The sequence below is a fragment of the Camarhynchus parvulus genome, chromosome 4A, assembly GCF_901933205.1.
Source record: "Camarhynchus parvulus chromosome 4A, STF_HiC, whole genome shotgun sequence".
NCBI classification, from domain to species: Eukaryota; Metazoa; Chordata; class Aves; order Passeriformes; family Thraupidae; genus Camarhynchus; species Camarhynchus parvulus.
In genome coordinates this window covers 14,670,958-14,691,187 of record NC_044600.1, presented here as the reverse complement: position 1 = coordinate 14,691,187, position 20,230 = coordinate 14,670,958, and the positions used below count along the sequence as shown (strand labels likewise).

Genomic DNA, 20,230 nt, shown 5'->3' with positions numbered 1-20,230 from the left:
TGGACACAGGGCCACCTGCTTTTCTTGCTTGGTGGTCTCCTCCATTCCCTTGGCCATCACCTGAGAGCCCATCCTCTGTTCAGACCCCCTTGGGACACTCAGGCCTTTTTGAACTTGCAGCACTGAAGAACAGAGTCCTTCTCCTGAAAGTCACCATCGTTCTTTGTGTGTAGGTTATGTCCCTGTGCTTGGCTGGGCTGGAACATGTGATGTTTTAGGGATCCAGATAGCCTTAGGACAACCTTTTTTTCCTCTAGAAAAATGCAGGCTAGAAACTTAAAGGTAAACATTATTTCTCATGTAACTTGATGCCCAGGAGTTCAGTATGTTGGAAAGACTTTAAATTCCACTCCATTGATGATGAAATCAAAAGGATTGGCAGTGCTGCCCCTGAGATCAGTTGTTGCTTTAGCCAGGAGGCTGCATGTCCCTGGGCCCCTCTCTGGACAGTGGTAAACACTGATGGCTGTGGGGGACCAAGCAAGGTGTTCTGTACTTCTTGGGCACGATGGAGATTTTCAGCACCCTTGGGTGTGTGACTCTCAGGGTGATATGGATGTCTCTGAGTCATTTGTCTGTGTAAATTTGAGGAAAACAAACTAGCAGAAAAGAGATAATGTAGCTTTACACTTCCTGGTGTGGTATTTCAGACTTAGAAATGCTTTACTTCCTAGATAAGAGAGAGAGAAGATAATAATTTAAATTCTTTCATTCCCTTGGGAATAATGCAATGCAATAATGTTAAAACTATGTAATTGCTTTCTATTTTTGTAAAGCCTGTGGCAGCTATGAACCTTTAAAGTGAACACTGGAAAGTCTGGTTTGTACGAATTTCTTCAGTTGCATCAATGGTGCAGTGGGGGTAAAAAGCAGTGGGAAAGTGTGAGCTTTATTCTACAAAGCACAGCAGTGGCTTTCCCTGGGATGTGTGAAAGAATCTTCAAAAGGAGCAAAACCCTTCAGAAAGTGACAGGTTTGGGGTCTGTCCTGGGTTGCTGTTTGCATTGTCTGCTGCTGCAAGGGAACCCAAGCGAGTGCTGTCATTGCTTGGGGCACTCTGCTCCTTTTGGAATTCCCAGGGAATCATCTGAGGCATCTCCTGGATCTTTCTGCTGACCTTCCCAAGGGCCAGAGCACTCTGCAGAGCAGTGGGTCAGTGAATGGCCTGAACCAGACCTGTGGCAGCTGCAGGGTGATCAAAAGGTGCTTCAAGCACACACGGTGCTGCCATTTTAATTGCTGGGAGGTTCTGCTTTGTACTGGGTTTTATTTACTCAAACTGCTGCCTTTTTTCATTCAATTCATTAAAGTAGTTAAAAGTGAATTGTAAATACAATAAAAATCAGAAGCCTAAAATTAGAAGTATTACACGTATTTTATTTTTTAGCCAACCCAATGAACAATGTTAAAAAAGGCTTTTGAGTACACATAAGCATCTTTAGTACTTATTTTGCACGTGTTAGCTCTGTTTCTTTTACATAAATAGTATATATAATGTGTATATATGTCAAATGTCATAATGAGATAAAATATATAGTTTTTCTTCCTGTGTCATTTTGAAGGATGATTTTATCCTTTTATCCATCCCAATAGATACGAGGCACTGGCTAAACACAACAAATGTGTGCTGAAACCTTTTCCAAATTCCTGTTTATTGCTGGAAAATAAATGATTGATGATGATTGCTGTGAGTTTCTCATGAAAAACTCTTGAAGATACAGAGATAAATTTTACATAATTCTTCACTTTATTGTTGTGTAAGCAGGTATTTTGTTGCTGTTATTCCAGATTTGTCCTAGGTGTTATACTAGATTTTCTCAGGAGATATCCTGGAGCAGATTGCCTTGTAGAAGTACTGAACATGTACAAGAAACAGACTTTTTTTTTATTATTTTTCTGTACAACCATTCTCCTACAGTCTGGAGTAATTCTGTTTTACCATTTGACTTAATTAATTTTGCTTCCATTTGCTGTGTTTTGGATTATTTAGTCACCTCCTTCTGCAGTAGCTGGTAATTCTGACTCTCATGCACTGAACAGCACAATGCCAATAACAGTGCTAAGCAACTCTTTTTACCCGTATGCATAAGGCTCTGACAAAAGTGACTCCGTTTCATAGCTGCCATCTTTCTTGATGAAAAACACAAAAAATGTAAGGAACTCTTATCTGACAGCAAATTAACTCCACACAGAGATGGTCTGTGACTATGCCAAAATGCCTTTGAGCTTCTTTGTTTTTCTGCCAGCAGTTTGTGCTCATCTCAGCTATTCAGTGACACAAAGAAACTGTGGTTTGCTTTTTCCTCCTGGGGCAGGAGATGAAATCCCACCTGGGGACGATGACTCCTGGTTAAATATGAGTGTTTGTCCCATGTGTCCTGTGAGGAACCACATCAACCACAGATGCCATGAGATGCTATTCAGTCCTAGAGGCTGAAGCAATATTCTGCAGAAGTTTCCTTCCTGCAAGGATTTTTGCATGCTGATTTTATTCCGATCAGAGCCAGAAGCTAGCACTGACCTCAAAGTAATATCACTGCAATAGTTTTCTATACACTTTTCTCTGTTAATTTGGCCAGTGTAAATTTCTACCACCCACAAAATACCTGGAGGCAAAAAAACCTGTGGTTTGATTACATGCTGTGTAAGGAAATACCAACTTCTGTTTTGATCTGCTGCATTCATCTAATTCCTTTCAGCACTCTCCTATCTACCTATCTACACTGCTTTACCTGCCAGTGCATTAAATACACGATTTTAAGGGCTCAGATTAACTCAAGGTACAAAAATCGGTGTTTGTTACAAAGAATTTGGTTTTTTGCTTATGCAGGTGTTTAGAACTGTTTCTTTCTTGGAGCCAGATTTGGACTGAGATGAATGTTTTTCACTGGAAATGCAGTTACTATATCTTAGAGGTGCTGGGGTCCAAGAATTAATTTCATTCAGTCATCTGCTCTTCTAAATATAGGGTAATTGCTATTCTTTGTAAATGAAATAAGAGAAAAAAGAACAAATTAGAGAAATGTTACCCTCTGTAATTAGAGTGTTTCTGAGGATAAAATTGTTTTAAAGGTATAACATCGTTAACAGATTTTTTTAATCCTTGTTTGCTTCTTGGCACAGTCACAGGGCACATTTCCTATGTTTTGTACATTTATTCAAAACAGAATTAGAATAAAGCTGTTTTTCTTTTTTTACAAATTACTAGCTTTGTAGGCTGTGTAGGTGTTTTTCAAAGGCACACACCATGCTTACTTAAAAATAATTACATTTTGAGCTAGAATATATATTATGCCCTTCCTATCGAGCTGCAGTGATGTGTTACAAGCTGCCATTCTACAAAATTCCAGAGTGACATTTTGTTATTGCAGATCATTTTAGGAAACTTCCTGAGAAAGTAAAATGTCTACTTGTGGCTGTTCAGGTGGAAATGTAATGGAGTGCCCTGGGACAGGAAGCACTAAAAGGATTTGGCTTTAGGAGAATTCTCATCTCACTTTTATCCTCAAAAGCATCCTGCCAGTTTGCCTGGGCAGTATTGTGGGCAGCATGGCTTGGGTCTGTTGGTGTCTGTGGTTCCTGCAGGGCCAGGGCTGGCAGCAGGTGATGTCTGCTCTCCCCACGCTGGTGGCTGCTGGGTTGGGATGAGTGCTAGTGCACTTCAGCCCCAGAGGTTGTTCCAGAGGGAATCAGTCACTGGAGGTGTTTGGATAGCTTGAAGGAAGAGGTAAGAGAGGCTGTTCATCATTCAATAATGCTGGAAAGGTGGTTGCTGTAGAAACCTCTTCCAGGTCTAGCAAATGTCAGGCAGCAGCATGGCTCAGCCTGGAGAGGCTCCCACGCACAGGAAGCCTGGAGGCTGGCTGGCTTTTTCTGGAGACACTGGGGGTTTCCTGGCCATCTGCCTGATGTGGGGAGTAGCCATCAATGCCGCTGTTCCCTCTGCAGAGGCTGCTGCACAGCCATGATCACGCGCCACCTCCCGGGCTCGCCCACAGCGCCCCAGGGATGGCTCCTGGGTCTGTCAGCCTGAGCAGAGCTGAGTTGGAAGAAAGACTGAGGGGTAAAGTGTCCTGAATGTGCTTTGCTGTGGGTTGGCAGTGAGAGCCTGGGGCTGTGCAGGGAGCACAGCTCCCACTTGTAGGATTTCTGACTTGTTCTCCCCCAGAGCATTCACTGAGGCATCACCCAGCAAATCCAAGGTGTGCTTGGCCGCAGCTCTGAGCTCAATTGCAGGCTGATGGCAACGATGTCCTCAGCTGTAACAAAGTGTGAAGGGAGCAAGAGGCAGAGAATTTGATCCTAGTGTTACAAAGGGGCTGAGTCATATTTAATCAAGCTCTATTCATTTGTACAGCAGAGGTGCCTTTTAAAGTAAAGATGCTCCAGCCACAAAGTGCTTTACTTAGTTCCCTTTGACAGGGACCTCTCAAATGCTTGCTGCTGTGGATTTCAGTCCACTCACAGTCCATTTAATAGACATGGTGCACACTCCCTGAAATGAGTGGTTTATCTCCCCAGAGCTGAGGTCTGGCTGTGTGGGTTTGGTGAGTACTTAGCACTTTATCTGCTTGTTTCCCACTGGTAAAATGAGCTAATGTGTCCATCTCGTTCTGCTGTTCTCTTTGTGAAAGTTTCCTCAGCTTCTCTGGGACATTTCATAATAATTTACCCTGGTTCAGTTAATCTCAGGTTTCTACATGAAGGTATCCTGGGTCTTTCTTGGCTGGGTAATTTGTTTCAAACTGTGATTTCTGAGACTAATAGTTTCATCCTTTCCATTTGAGATCAGTAGGATGGAGCTGCACCATTCTTAATATAACATTGATTCTGCAGAGTGATGATTCTAATCCTTGGGGTAAACTTCAAGATTGCTTTAGACATTCATGTTCTGAATGAAGACACAAGAATATCTCATTATTCAATTATTATGAAGTCTCTCATGTTTTCAGCTGCTATAGATACTCTTGATTTGTTTTGATAAGAAGCCCAGATCTTGGCAGGACATGTTATTGATCTCACACAATCCATTCTGGACACTGACGTGGGGGTATCATTCACAAATCAATTTTCTCTGAGTTTTGATTTAAGTATCAGTGGTCTTTGAGGATCTTTCTGGGTCACTTTTATTCTCAAGCTGTACTTCAGCACTGAGTGAACTGTTTAATAAGTGCAGGCACCCAAATGAGCTGTGTGCCAGCTGCTGTCAGATGTGGCCATTGAGTCTGTTCTGTTTGCTAACATAGTTTCTGTAAAGAATAACACCCCACTCTACCTTCAAGACAGTTTTTGAACTTCAGCCACTCAGTCCAGCAGCTCTGTATGGAGGCAAGTATTCCTTTGATATCAAGGCACACTGCCTGGGGAGAAAAGGTGAAGTAGTGTCATTTAGCTATGTGTTAGACTGTGCACAAAAACTGTCTGCTACCTTTCTCCTCAGCAGACAGAAACTGAGACAGACGTATCAAGGGAGTTTTAGAAAGGATTTGAGTCAAGCTAATGCCACAAAATGCTTTGCAATCCATGAAAACAATGTGATGAGTGAGTTATAAAGGAATGTAATATTTGATTTTGTAAAGATATGGAAGAAAGGTTAAGAGTGGGGAGCAGTGCTAAAATGGTCACTTGCAGGCACTGCCCTTTGGTTACTGGTCACAGAAACCAGATGTGTGGGAACTGGCTATGGGTTTATGGAGTGTCCAGAGCCAGGAACTTCCTATAGAGAAGTCCCATGAGAGGTTTCCTGTCCACCCCTCATGCACGTGTCCCTTACTGGTGTCACAGACCTAAAATATCCCAATGGTTCCTCAGAAATGATGGCCTAGCTTCCCAGATCACTTCCTTTCCTTTTTTTCCTTTCATTTCTTTTCTCTCTATGTTTCAGATTATGCTTGGCCTTTGCCTAAACAGTTGTGCCCTATATGGATTTCCCTAGATGTGCTCTTTTCAACTGCATCTATTATGCATCTCTGTGCCATCTCTCTTGATCGGTACGTAGCAATTCGCAATCCCATTGAGCACAGCCGCTTCAATTCCCGCACCAAGGCCATTATGAAAATTGCTGCAGTTTGGACCATATCCATAGGTAAGCAACGTGGCTCTTGACTGTGTCTGAATGAATAATAGTGTTACTCCAATTTTCATTTAGGATTTTATTTTTTTAAGAAGATACTCAAATTAATTTACCTGGCCTGCATGCCTGAGCGGAATAACTGGAAATGGAAGCCTTTCCTTGCAGCTGGTGGGAGCAGTCCTTTTTCAGAGCACCACACTTCTCCACTGGTGCTGTGTCCCTGTCAATGTGCTGATGACAGCAATACCAGGACAAGTGGTGCTGTAAAACTGCTGTGTAAACAGAGCAGCAAACAGCATTAGCACAGCCCGGCATGGGGAGCCCGGCCAGCTCAGAGTGCACGGCTGCGCTGCGGTTGCTGCAGTGGAACTCTCTCAAGGCCTGGTAATGGCCTAAGTGGAGCTGCACAGGGTTGGAGGCAGGCTATCAGCCAGGTATTTACTGCTCCTGCTCAGCCTTTATAGCCTGGGCTGCTCCCTGCCACAGCTGGACTGCTGCTGGTACTGAGCTAGCACGTTTGAAGTCTTGGCAAATGAGGAGTAGGCATAACATAAGACATGTTTGTATTGCTTTGATAAAGCACAATAAATAAAGCAGCAGTAAAATAGGGAAGAAAACACAGAATGATGGCAAAATGACTCTGTAATACTGAGAATTATGTGAAGAATTTTTTTTTTTTTTGTAGAACTCTTTAAATGTGCTTTAAAAAAGAGACATTCGAGGCAGGGGCAGAATTTTATGACTACTTCCATTTGCTGTGTTGCCTTTTGTGCTTGTTTAAAATGCAGTCTTACAGAGATTTAACATTTCATTTCTATTTTATGAAGTGGTTTTTGCTTTCAGTGCTGTACTGCAAGGAAAAGCATGTTCCAGGTATTTGAATTTCTCCTGAGTTTTTGCTGGCTTTAGAAGTGGAATATGATTCTGGATATCTGGGTGCTACAGGGACTGATTTTGAAGAAGCTTGCCTTGGGAAAAGGCTATGAGAAAAAACCAGAAAATGATAAAATAGGGAAAATATACTTTCTCTCCTCATGAATGTAACAAGAATACCTATTATAAACAAATTTTCATGTGTCACAGGCCTGCTACATTTCCCCTAGGTAACATAATCCACAGTGAAATTGGATTTGGTTTAATAAATTCATTTAAGAGTTTTTGGAATTATTATTACTATTATTTTAAATTCTCTGTGCTCTCTATTTGACATGGGAAAGAAAGCTGCTGAATTCAATACATAAGCAGTCACATGAGGACAAGTTCATGTGGGCTTGGTTTGCACAGGCAGCTCAGAGTCAGCACAGAATTTGTGCTCCATGTTGCACTGGAATGCAGAGGGAGAGCTGATAGACACCCCCCCAGGCTGAGATGTATAAATCACATTGCAAAACTTGGGCAACAAAACTGTTCTGCTTCCATTTTTGGAGCTAACTTGCAGATTTCTGCCTGTGCTGCCTTAGATGTTGCTGACGTATCCTTAGAAATTTGGCTAGTGCTGAAGCGGCTGCCTGCACCAGTGCCTTGAGGAGCAAGTTGTGGTTTGGACTCTGACTCCAAGGGATAAAGTAGCTACTTCATGCATGGTTCACTGATTCAGCAGATTGGTAAGGGAATCTGGTGCCTGACCAAGCAGTAAAGACACAGGCCAGTCTGTTCATGGAGCTGTTTGGAGAGGATTGGGCTCATGATGATGGAAAATAGGCACATGGTGACCTCTGTTGTACTCCAAGGGAGGTGACTGTGCTGCTGTACAGTGCAAGCACCTCACCCCTACCCAGCTTCCTCAGGAGATGTTTAACCTCTCTGCACTGGATAGGATCTCAAACAGGTGAAAGAATGAAGCTTACAAGGCACAGCTTGGAAACGAGATGGAATGGCACTTTTCCACAAGGCACGTGGTTTGTCAGTCCTCCATAAGGCAATGGCTGTTGCAGCTGTTCCCCAGCACCCCAAAGTCTTTAGGAAGAAGCTGTGAGCAGTTGCTCTGGGATTTTTGTGGTGCACAGAGCTTTGGGGGGCTGCCCTGGGCAGCACTTCCCTCCCAGATGCAGCTGTGCCTGTGTGCCCTCCTGTGTCAGGATCACAGCTGGGAGCATGTGCAGCACATCTGGGCTTCATGTTCAGTTTGTTGTCTTTGATGCAGCTACTGCTGACCCAGGAGAGCCTTTTCTTGCATCCATTTTTTTGAAGATGCAGGCAGAATCCATTCTCCCCAGACAGTCTGTTCAGGGCACTGAAATGCTGTTAGATTTCCTCCCCAGTGCATAGGATGGGGCTTACCCTTTTACTTGGGCTTTCTGCAGTAGGTTGCATTAAATGGAGAAAGAGAAGTACTCTTGGTATGTATCTAGCTCATTTTAGCATAACTATTTGTACTTCATAAATGAATTTAGAAATGGGGCAGACATGGGAGAAAACTGAGCATGAAATGAAAGAGAACTCACTCAAAGTGTATTGTTGCTGGTTTCTGGTTCTTAACTACCTTACCTGTCACCTGGAAAGGCCTGCTGAAATCCTGTGCTCATTTCAGGAGGATGAAATAGGTTAAATTAATTCATCCTCACTTTGGTGTTAAGTGTCACAAAAGAATTTGGGCATTTCTGTTTGTGATTAAGCTTCAAATTCAAAGCAGCACTTAAGTGCAGGATGGTCAGTTTGCAATTCCTAAATCCCGCTTCAGATGAAGAAACTTTTAAATGCATTCCATGCAAAGAATCCTGAATTCAGTTTCTGAATCAGAATTCAAAATAAGAAGTAAAAAGCATGTAATTTATCTTAATTCAGTAGCTTTTGCATTCCATTTTTCTGAAGTGCTAATGCTGACAGCAAAATATAAAAGAGGTTCTTTGCTCATTGAGCTACAAATTTAACAACATGCACAAGCTTAAACTTATGATTAGGCTTTAAAGTAAGGGAACATAACAAAGTCCTCCTGTCTCTTGACAATTTCTTTGTGAATAGGTCTTTTCCAAAGTTCTCTTTGTTCCAGATTAAAGTACATCACAGACAATTGTCCTGTGCTTTAGCAAACATAACTTGAGCAAGATCTTCGTCTTCAGTTAGAGGAAAAGTGGCTGCTGTGAAGGGCTGGGCTTGTAAAACTTAGTTTTGTGGTAGATAGCACTGTGGTGAGGCTGGAAATTAAAACACAGGCAACAGAAATATCCTCACAATTGAAAATGAAAATCAATTTTAGGTGTGAGCCTGCTGGCAGAATCTTGGTATTGTTTCAAGATTTCAGACTTTGTGTGGTTTCAAAGTTTTCACCAGTAACTTGGAGACTTGGCCATGTCACCAGCCTCCTGTGCTCTGCTGGGAGGAAGGTGAGTGGAGTCCCCATGCAGGGATCAGCAGTGGTGAGGAACAGCCAAACCCTGGGAGCACACCGGGTCATACAGGAGAAAGTGTTAATTGGGTAACATTAAAATAAACAAATTATCCCTTTGAAAATCTGAATGAAAGCACTTCATTGATGTGGAGGTACACACACATTGCTTCTGATATGAAAATAACTGAAACATTTTAATTTTGCAGTTCCTTGTGACCCAAATATATGTTGAAAGGCTTTTCCTCTGCTTCCTGGGATGTTCAGGTTTGGCCATTTACTATAGAGAACTGAAATCACACATGCTACCAATTTTCCAGCTCACAGTTTCACATCCTCACAAGCAGTGTAAATTCAATTTAGTTCATAAGTGACCCAGATGGGGCTATCCTTTAAATTTTGCTCTGTGTGTCAGCGTCATAGGCAGATGCCACAAATTGTGAGTGTGTCTGTGGGTGTGTGTGTGTGCATGTTTGAAAACATTTTCATTCTTTCTCTAACTCATTAATGAGATTATCATTTTGATTTCAGGGAGGTACCTGAGGTTTGTGTATACGATAAACCATTCAGGTTTAAAAATGAAATTTAAATCCCCATTTAACTTTCATAGTGCTTCGTTGTTTTACTGAGGAGAACTATTTATAGAAATATGGAAGAATATGAAAAGTATAAATGTGTGCTGTGAGGATCAGTACACACTCATCTCAGACTAAGTGAACTTACAGCTTTTTGTTTCTGCCCTGTTTGTCTCTCTCAGGGGCTGAGCAGCCTCATGCTAGCAAGCTGCTCTAGTGATGTCCTTCAAGAGCCTCCAGGTACCAGCTGAGCCTTCCCCTCTCTCACTGGAGACAATCCTCAGCCAGAGGAATGTGCCTGGATTGTGTGCCTGGCACCACTGATCCAAAAGGAATTGTGCTCTCCCAGGGCAGGGGGATGTGCTGGGGACAGGTGGTGCATGGGGACAAAGGGGGCCTGGAACAGCTCTCAGAGCTCCCTGAGGTCACAGTTCCAGAGCACGTGCAGGGTTCTGGTTTGCATTTCTGCCCATCAGTGTCTCTGGAGTCAGGAGCTTTTCCATGCAAGGCATTTCCATGGCTCCTGTGCTGGTGGGATGTGTTTGCTCCTGGCACCCTTTGCTCTGTGCTGGGCTGGAGCTGCTCCTGGGAGATCATGCTTTGGGACAAGACCAAAACCCCAGGAATTTCTTTGCAGGCTTCAGGTTAGCACAAACCTCTAGACAGATTTCATGGAAAAAAGGGCAAAACCACTGCTGATGAAGACAGCATGTGGAAGGTCAAAATGTGTTCATTTGGGGTTTTGCTCAAACCTTTCCCACTAAGCAGGCAGGCTCTGTGGCTCATCACTTGGACACAAGGAAGCAGTGCTGGAACCACTGTTACTGGCAAAGCAGAGGTTAGACAATCACCCTCCATCTCCTGGAAAAACATACACATTCCTGACTATGAGCACTGCCTTAACAGAAGGACAGCAACCACATATATTGCTGGGAAAAATGGTTGCATACTAGTAAAGCCTAAAGGAGCTTAATATCTCTCCACATCTGGGAGATTTAAAATATGCTGTGTGAATGTATTTAAATTTTTTTTTTGCCTTTTTATATTTGACACTGAATGTCTGAAAGGGTATGTTTGACTAAAATTCTTCTCTTGAGAGCATGGGGATTGTAGTTGGTTGGTCTGTAGGCAGAGGTGCTGTGGTGGTGCTGATCTGATAACTTTTGTTTGCCTCACCAGAGTGCAGAGGTGGCATTAGCAATGCAAGCTGGGCTGCAAGTTGCCTCTTCTGGAGCAGTAGAGCTGGTTTCTGCTCATAAAACTTTTTCAGACCTGCCTTCTGGTCCTGGATGAGACAGAAATATTTGCTTTATGACACTAAGGTGCCATCTGCCTGTTTCCCAGTTGTTTGAGTTGTCTACAAAGTTATTTTATCTGTAGACTTTTTTTTGATTGAGTGCTTGTTCCATGATTCCCAAGAGGGTCATTGATCTCCCCAGCACAGTACCAAGAGTTATCAAGGTGAGGAAGAACATCTTGGCTGATAACAAGCTGAATTCATAGCAAGAAAAGTACCTTGGGATTCCAGGTGGTTTCAGGGTGCTTGGATTGGTTTGACCTTGTCACTGGATGTCAGTGAAAGGTTTTGCCTGGGACAGCAGCAGATGGTGACAGTGTGTGAAGAATTTGGACAGAAATTAGACTGACCATCCCACCAGGTCTGTTCCCATGAGCGAGGGGGATGCTGATGTTTGTGTCTGAGGTTCTGCTCCTGAGCATCAGTCCAGGACTGCCTGGGACAGCCCAGCCCTGGCAGCAGCTCTGGTGTGAGCAGGATCCTTCAAATGCACAGTTAGAAACTGTGCAAACCAACAGAAGTAATTTAGCAAAATAGAAGGGCAGGTGGGAAAGTAATTTATTTCTTCTGTCTTATACTGTTGTTTGCTGGTTTTCCATCTGGCTCAGGTTGCTCAGTGCCCTCCCAAGGTTTGAGTAAAGGTCAGCAGCTCATCCAGGCACAGTCACTAATGGCTTTCATCTGTTTGCAGTTGTGCTTGCTGTGGGCAGGGAGATCCTTCAAAGTTCATCCCCCTTTTATCTTTGGCTTTCAACCAATAGAAAGCTGGCACAATTGTTTTATTGGAATGGTCAGATAAAACTAGAGCTAATCCAGCCCTGAAGGGGCATTGTTGCAATATTAGTACATGAAAGGCACTGCAGTTAGTCTGCTGAAATATGGGGACAATATGGAATTTTAGTGATTTTGAGCACTTCAGAAGCCAACATTCTTCAATTTTCCTCTGAAGAGCTTTGGTTTCTAAACCCAGTGTCTTTTCCTGCACAGTGCAGGAGGCTGCTGGCTGGTGGGGTTTGCTTCTCACTGTCTGAATGATAGAAATGTGCAGGAACTTTGTGAGACAGTTAAGAAACCAAACAGATTTGCTTTAGTTTAAATATGAGGTTTATTTTCACTTATGTTTGTTTAAATATGAGGTTAAAGATGGATTAACACGTAGTGTTCAGCAATGTTCTTGTTTTACACTGGTGTATTTGTGGCAGCCACAGACTTGTTTGGCACACAGCTTTCTCTCTGTTTTTTCCTTTTCAATTGTCTGTAAATGTCTGGAGAGTGGCAGTGAGGTCCAGAGCCACCTGCAGCAGCAGAGCTCTTCCCATGGACACAGCAGACTTTGCATTCAATGCTGACCTCAGGAGAGGTGGTGCCTGGCCCTCCCAAGCTCCTGTAGCTGCAGCAAAATGTGACCACTCTTGTATTCAGCCCTGAGAATTCCACACATGGAAAGTCAGAGAAAACCCATGTGCCTCTGTTTTCTTTAGTTAGGTAGTTGTCCTTGGAGAAAATGTGTTCTTGTAGAAGAGTGAAAATTCCTGCCTTTTTTAGTGGATACAACCATCAAAGACACAGCTATTCAGTAATCTCTGTAATCTCTGTCAGGCTCCTGGGCTTTCACTGAAGAAGACAAGATATTAAACACAAAAATTATATTGTTTTTCATTTAAGTCAAAGTATCTGTGAATACAAATTTGGACTTTCTAGCCAACTTTTTCTCTAGTAAATATTTAATAAATCTGTATTTGTAGTCATTTGGGTTTTGTTTTATTAATTTAAAATCTGTGAAGAGCATCTGTTACTCTGTGCCCACAGATCCTCTCAGGCCCATTTGGTGAACATTTCTACTGGTTTAAGGACATCTTTAAAGCTGACAGGCAGCAGTTAGGACAACACTTGTAACTGGATTTATAACCCAGAGGATCCTTCTCTCTGTGGCTTCCTGCTGCTCTGTCAAAAAAGTTAAAGGAGGGAAAAAAAAATCACATTCACCTTCTCTGCTGTGGTGTAAAGGGACGTCCTGCTCAAGCTGCTGCCTGGCAGGAGGGTGCCCAGAGCAGGGACCTGGTTCTTGGCTTACTGGCTGGTAGTGGCTGGTTGTCTCTTCTTGGTGGGGCAAACCCAGCTGTGCCAGGCACTGCTCAGACTTCAAACAACGGGACCAGGTTTGCTCTGAGGAGCACTGTGATATGCAGCACTTCAACCTTGCAAGTTTTTGGAGCAGCACTGCCTCTCTTGGTGAATTTGCTGCCACCTTAGTTAGAAAGGGTTATTTGACACAACTGGAAAATGCCTCTGAGGCTGGAGACTTCAGCTCACTACGTCAGCCTGATGTTTGCTGATGAAGAGTGTGTCAGGGAGAAGCTCAGGAAATGCTCTGCACTCGGGCTCAGAGGGCTGTGCTGACAAAAGGCTGTGGACAGCAGGCAGCTTCAGAGCCTCTTGCCTGATTTGACACTCACCCTCCTGCACTGCTGTGGGGAGTTTGGTATTCTCTGGCCACCTCAGTTCTTAAATTATGGACAGGTAAATCTGCATTGTTAGTGCTGTGGATTGCTTGAGTCAGGTGGAGCCGGATGCCTTCTCTGCACTTGTTCAAAGAGCAGAACTCAAGTCAGGCAGGTATCCATGTTCATCCACAGCCAGGAGCCCTGGGAATGCTCGGCGTGATCAAGGCACCCCTGCTGAAACTGGGCCAGGCTGTGAGCTGTGTCTGCAAGCAGGTTTTAGTGCATTTGGGATGGTGGCAGCAGTGATTTGCAGTAATCCCTCATGAAGGAAGCCCCTCTGAGGTGTCTGAGACCTTTCACACTTCTCACTGTGAGTCAGTCCTTGTTACCCAAGGTGTGTACAGAATTGGTTCCCTTTCAGACTCAATTGTGCAGTGGGTTGGTGATAAATCATATATTAAAGACAAGTTTCAAAGGAGAGGTGTGAGGTGAAGGAAGGCCTTAGAGATGAGGGTAGTGCTGCCCCCTGAGCAGTGCTGAATCCAGCTCACAGCTGAATCAAAGCATGTGGCCAGTTTATCTGAGGGCATCTTTCTTCCTACTGCTCTTAATGATGGGATTTTACCAGACTGGAAGAAAGTGCAAATAAAGGCTTAGTGCTGTCTTTCTTCTGTGCATTCTCAGTTTGAAATCTCACTTTCTTGTGTGAGAGGTGAGAGATACTTTTCCATTTTTCCACTTTTCCAGCAGCTGCCCCCTCATCTCCTGTCATTAATGCTGAGCTATCTCATGCTCATGCAGAGTTTTAGGCTGCCATCAGTGCCCTTGATTTGTTTATCCATCATATCCCAGAACTACGTTATTCTTCCCAAATGTACCTTATGTGTGTCACATAAATGTCAGTTTATGTGTGAAGATCTCCCAAAACCTCATCTCATTTCCCTTGGCTAAAGCAATAACACCAACTTAAATAATGACTACTTCATGAATGAACTTTCATTCATTTTGGAGTTTCATTTCAAAGGTTAGGTGTTACAGAGGGCACTAAAGCATAAAATTATACATGCAAATATAACCCCAGTGTAATGCCATGGACCTAATTTAGATTTCTTCTTCTTTCTAGAGAGTGCTCAGTCTAACTTCCACCATTTCCCAAATGTCTGTGTTTTGATGGAGCCAAGGCATTAGGATGATGGCTTTAATGATGGGTTTATGAGGTGATGGTTATTGCAGTGGCAGGGAATTGGCACAAGCAAGATAACAGCTAACTTATCAGAAAGGAGGCAGCTGCCTTGCCAAAGGTGAACTCATGAGCATTGGCATGTAGAGGGAAGGAAGAGCAAATCCTGGAACTAGTACTAAGCTAAGAAAACACATGCTACAGTCACAGAAGGCATTTATCATCCTTAATTTTCAGAAGAAATTCCTTCACTTGATTACTGCCAAATGGTAATTTTCTGGTAATGACAAATTGCAGATGAATTCCCCAGAATCCTGAAAAACACTTAGCTGGAGTAGTAAAAATGCCCTGGTTAATCTTTTAAGCATGTAATTCTTCCTGTTAAGAAATTGAGAGTCCCACAGGATTAGCTTTTTGAACCTGTGATGTTCACAGCAACTCAAAAAAAAATCAATTCAGACACAACAGTGGCCTCAATGTTGTTATTTCTCAGGTGGAGGAGCTCAAGGAGGGCATGGCCAGCCACAGACACACAGTCCACTGAGGAGTGGTGCTCCATGGCAGCCAGGTGCCCAGAGGGGAGCACAGAATTCACTGTGTTGCTCTCTAGCTGCTCGGATGTGCAGGGGCTTTTTTGTTTCTTTAAAAGGACAAAAAAGAACTTAAAGAGAAATAAAGAGAGATATTCAAAGGCATAGAATGAGTGTGGCATTAGGAGAGAGAGTGAATAGAATAGCATTCTTCAGCTCCAAAAGAGATGTCAGACAAGAGAGATGATAACAGGTCTATAAAATCATTAAGAAGGTGGAAAAGGTGACCAGATAGTGATTATTCACTGTTTCTCACAGTAGACATACTGAGGGGAGCCAAAGGAAATTATCAGGCAGCAAATTTAAATGAGCAAGAAGCACTTGGTTCAGATGAAAAACAGAGAGGTTGAGGAACTGAATGCCACTGAGTATTGTGGAGTTAGAAATGAGATGAAGGATTCATAAGATTTATCATGAAGATAAATCTCTCAAAGGTTATTTTAAAAATGAGATCTGGATGCAAATTCTTACTTTGGAATTCTCTAAGGTATAATGCTTACAGCTGCCCCATTTTGTACCCATTTTGTACCATGGCCCTAAACTTCTGGTACTTGCCAAAGACACGAGACAGGACTAGATGAACCCATGATGCTTTAACTAGCTCTGTTATGTTTTCCTGTGCACATGGGTTATGGCATTCCAAAATATGTTGTTGCTTCTGGAAGGTTTTGGGTCTGTCTTGATGTGGGACTGAGCTTCACAGATCAAGGGATGAAGTTTGGATCTCAGTACACGTGAAAAATATTTGAGTGATGTCTTGCAGAGACCACTTTCTGTTTGCACTGAGATTGTGTACAACTCTCCTGAGATCCAGAACTTTGCTTCCATGTGTCTGTGATGCCATGGCAAAAGTGGCTATTTTTCTTTCAGGATTATTTTAATCACTGTAAGAGTCTTGCTCTTGAATCTTCATAGCTGTAGCACTTTCATAATTTGAAAATTTTTCTCTTTAAAATTTGCTCCTTTCTACCCTATGACAGTGATTTCAAACTACCCCCCTCAAACTGGTGGGTATGGAGAGGTCAGCTGGAACACAGCAGAGTGGTGACTGCCTTTCCTACACCCACAAATTCCAATTAATGCTGGAAAAGTAGGAGTTAGCCTGCATTCACTGAGTCAGCTGTGGAGCACAGCAAAGCTTCTGCTGTTCCTGGAGGAGGGTGTTCTAACCCTGGAGCTGTGCTGGATGTTGTTGGATGCTTTCCCTTTCACCTGGAAGCAGTAACTTCTCTTCCAAGCAGCTTTAGGCAGTGGGCTGAATGCGTGCAGGACCTGCATTGTCTCTGCTGCCTCTTTGGAGCCCTGTCTCCAAGGGTAACAGTCTCCTTTTTGGTTTCATTTTCCTAGGGATATCCATGCCTATTCCAGTCATTGGTTTGCAGGATGACTCCCGGGTGTTTGTAAACGGGACCTGCGTCCTGAACGACGAGAACTTCGTCCTCATTGGATCCTTCATGGCTTTCTTCATCCCCCTCATCATCATGGTGATCACGTATTGCCTGACTGTCCAGGTGCTGCAGAGACAGGCCACGGTGTTCATGTGTGGAGAGGTGCCCAAGCAGAGGAGGAGCAGCGTGAACTGCCTCAAGAAGGAAAACAACACAGAGAACATTTCAATGCTTCACAATCACGAGGGGGCCTCCCACTTGAACTCCCCTGTCAATAAGGAGGCGGTGCTGTTTCGGAAAGGAACGATGCAGTCCATCAACAACGAGCGAAGAGCCTCCAAGGTCCTGGGCATCGTCTTCTTTCTGTTCCTCATCATGTGGTGCCCGTTTTTCATCACTAACGTCATGTCTGTCCTTTGCAAGGAAGCCTGCGACAAAGACCTGTTGAGTGAGCTCCTGGACGTGTTTGTTTGGGTGGGGTACGTGTGCTCCGGGGTCAATCCCCTGGTGTACACCCTCTTCAACAAAACCTACCGCAGGGCTTTCTCCAACTACATCCGCTGCCAGTACAGGCCTGGCAAAAAATCAGCCCTGAGGCAGAACCAGTGTCTGAACGTGGCCTCAACAGCTTTGTATGGGAAAGACCTGACTTTAACCAGTTACAGAAATGGCAACGAGTTCAATAGCATGGAACTGGATGAAGCTGAGGAGGGCCTTGAGATGCAACCAGGGACTTCAGAGCTCTCCATAAACAGCTGTAATGTTGTAAGTGAGCGAGTGAGCTGTGTGTAAAAGTGACTCTCACAGACCTTTGCTACGGGGTATCTGTAGCCAAAATATATTGTGTAAAAATGTAAGTGTCGGTCAAAGGACTATGTAAATATTGCATTCTGAACAAAGCTTTTGGTTTTTTTTAAAGAGAAAAAAAGAATTGTCTTTCCAGTCCAGTACTTAAAATAATATATATTAATATACTGCAGTGAAGTTTAAGGTTCTATATTTACTGTTAATACTAGATCAGAACTATTAGTTACTTTGCATATGTCATGGACAAAATGTTTGAATTCTTCTTCCAGTGCATGAACAAAAATGCTGAATATTTATCTCAGGTGGAATTTGCTGGAGTCCAGAATGGCACGTTAATAGTTATATATCAAATACTTGCTATTAGACTTGGTCAGTATAACTTTCTTTTTCAAGTTGACAGTAAATATATACTTTAAATCCTCACCCCTATTTGTGCCGTGTAAAGACTTTACAGAAACCTGGCAGAGAGACATCAAAACAGCGTAGTGGCCGTGCAGGCACCTGGCCAGACATGTCCTGTTATGTGTAGTGGCTTCTGCCATGCTGGGTCCATCTTGCACTTCAAGGGACCTTTGTTAGATTCTGGCTCCCTCTCCAATCCTGCTGTTTTCTTTCCATCCCTCAGGAGGCTCTGGCTCCCCTAAGAAAGGCAGGGAATATGGTTTTGCAGTCCTGGCTGGGATCACTTGGGCTGGAGAAGAAGTGTGAGAAGCAGAGTGATCCCCAGCTATCTAGTTCAAACATCCAGTAAATGGAAGGCCTAGGATTCATTAAAAGCCCTCCTCTGGTCTTGCAGATAGCCATCAGCTCTGGGCTGGAGCAGGCTGTGTGGCCGGCTCTGCCTTCACAGATTGCTGGAGGACCAGGGGCTTTGGCCTGTCTGAAGAAGAACACTCTGCCTTTGGAAGAGCCCAAATCTCTGCTCTTCTCACTCCTCACATCTAGATATTCTTTAGCTGGTTTGGCATTTGCTTTTATTTTCCATCCCAGTGCTGGTGACAGAACAGTGCTTTGGGCACGGAGCAGAAGGTTCTCTGTGTGTGGTGCTGGTCAGGCTATGAGCAGCAGGATGTGCCTGCCTGGGGAGTGCTGGAGAGAGGAGTAAGAGAGGGCCCCTGCTCCTGTCTCAGGAGGGGCTGGGCAGAGCTGAACAGAGCATGTGACTGGAATCATTTGCTGGTGACACTGTTCTAAAGCAAATGATGACCAGGGACAGCAGGGAAGCAGACCTGGAGTTAGTCTGCATGGAGTATGAATCTGGAGTAACTTTAAAATTTGATTTATTCCATTTTACTCCCAAAGTAAATTAGAGTATATCATATGAACACCACTTACATCTTTAATGAAAGCATCCACATTGGGATTGAATGTATTTTAAGTAATGTCTTTTTAATACACACCATGTATAATTTGAATTAATTTTCCTCTGCATTCCTGTGTACACAAACCCTCCAAGGCACTGTGTCTTTCTGGCACTGTGCCTCTGGGGTGATGCCTCTCATGCAGATTTCCTTATGTGGAGTATTGTCTAATGCCAGATATCACCCATAAGGTTTTTATATCTTCATTAACTACACACAGATGCTGCAGTGCCCATCTAACATGGATGCATTTAGCATCACTGACGGCCTCTGGCTAAGATAATTGTCAGAACACAGAAGCTTACACTAGGCATGGATAAATCACATTTTATTTACATGAATTGTTTGTACTCTCAGCTTCCTGTGTTCATTCCATTAAAACTAACTTGTGGAAGAACTGGAAAATTCTGCCAGTGCTTGACGTGCTGTTGCATGGCTGTGTGCAGCTACAACCTTGCTGAGGCCACTACTAAAACACAACATTTGGGTTGTATCTGCTGCTGGGTTGATCCCAGAATGATGCACTGAAGTTGATCATCTTTTCTCCCTCATCCCCTCCTGGGATAAATCCGTAGTACTTCCCTGCAGGCAGATGAGGTATCCCAGTGCAGAGTGCAGCTCACTGCTTGCAGAAGACAGCAGAGGTGTGCCAGCCTGCAGATACCACCATGGGCTTGAATGCTTGGGAATCCACTTGCCTCTCCAAAAAGGTCAAGTAATCAGCAGGAAAAACACTAGCCAGAGACACAGTTGCATCTTCAGCAACTGCTCTTTACCTTGAGTCAGATTTTATTATCTCAAAAAGTACAGAAAAATCAGAAAAATCACAGTGCATTTAATTTTTTTCCCCTTTGGGTGAATTTATAGCACATCTCTTCCAAGCATGTATATGTGTGTGTATATATATATATACACACGTGTGAGTTTGTACTTATATATATACACACATATATATATATCTTTCAGAACCAACCACAGACTTTGAAAGCATTTAGCAATAAGTTGAATTACAGTAGCTTCTAGCACATGTGTAAGTTGTGTGAATAGCTCATTTTCCAGCTGGAGCTCAGTGTAAGTGTTCACACAGGCATTGTCTTCGCATGGGAGCCTTCATGTCTCACCCTTGCCAGTTCTGTTGTATGGGCAAAAAGGGAACCTGCTATATTTGGATGTAAATAATGAGAATTGAA

The 20,230-nt window shown here is 43.3% G+C and overlaps 1 protein-coding gene across 2 annotated transcripts in view; it reads left to right on the top strand.

Annotated features, from left to right (window-relative positions):
• The window catches only part of HTR2C (5-hydroxytryptamine receptor 2C), a 40,093-nt gene extending 22,238 nt beyond the window's left edge, over window positions 1–17,855 (top strand). The window contains exons 2-3 of one of the 2 annotated variants that reach the window (XM_030967677.1): window positions 5,885–6,085; window positions 16,832–17,699. In XM_030967677.1, the coding sequence (XP_030823537.1) occupies window positions 5,885–6,085; window positions 16,832–17,664 (1,034 nt within the window). In that variant the 3' untranslated portion in view covers window positions 17,665–17,699. Of the gene's footprint in view, window positions 1–5,884; window positions 6,086–16,831 lie in introns of both variants that reach the window. The other variant, XM_030967678.1, reaches the window with a different exon arrangement.
• The last annotated feature ends 2,375 nt before the right edge of the window (window positions 17,856–20,230 follow it).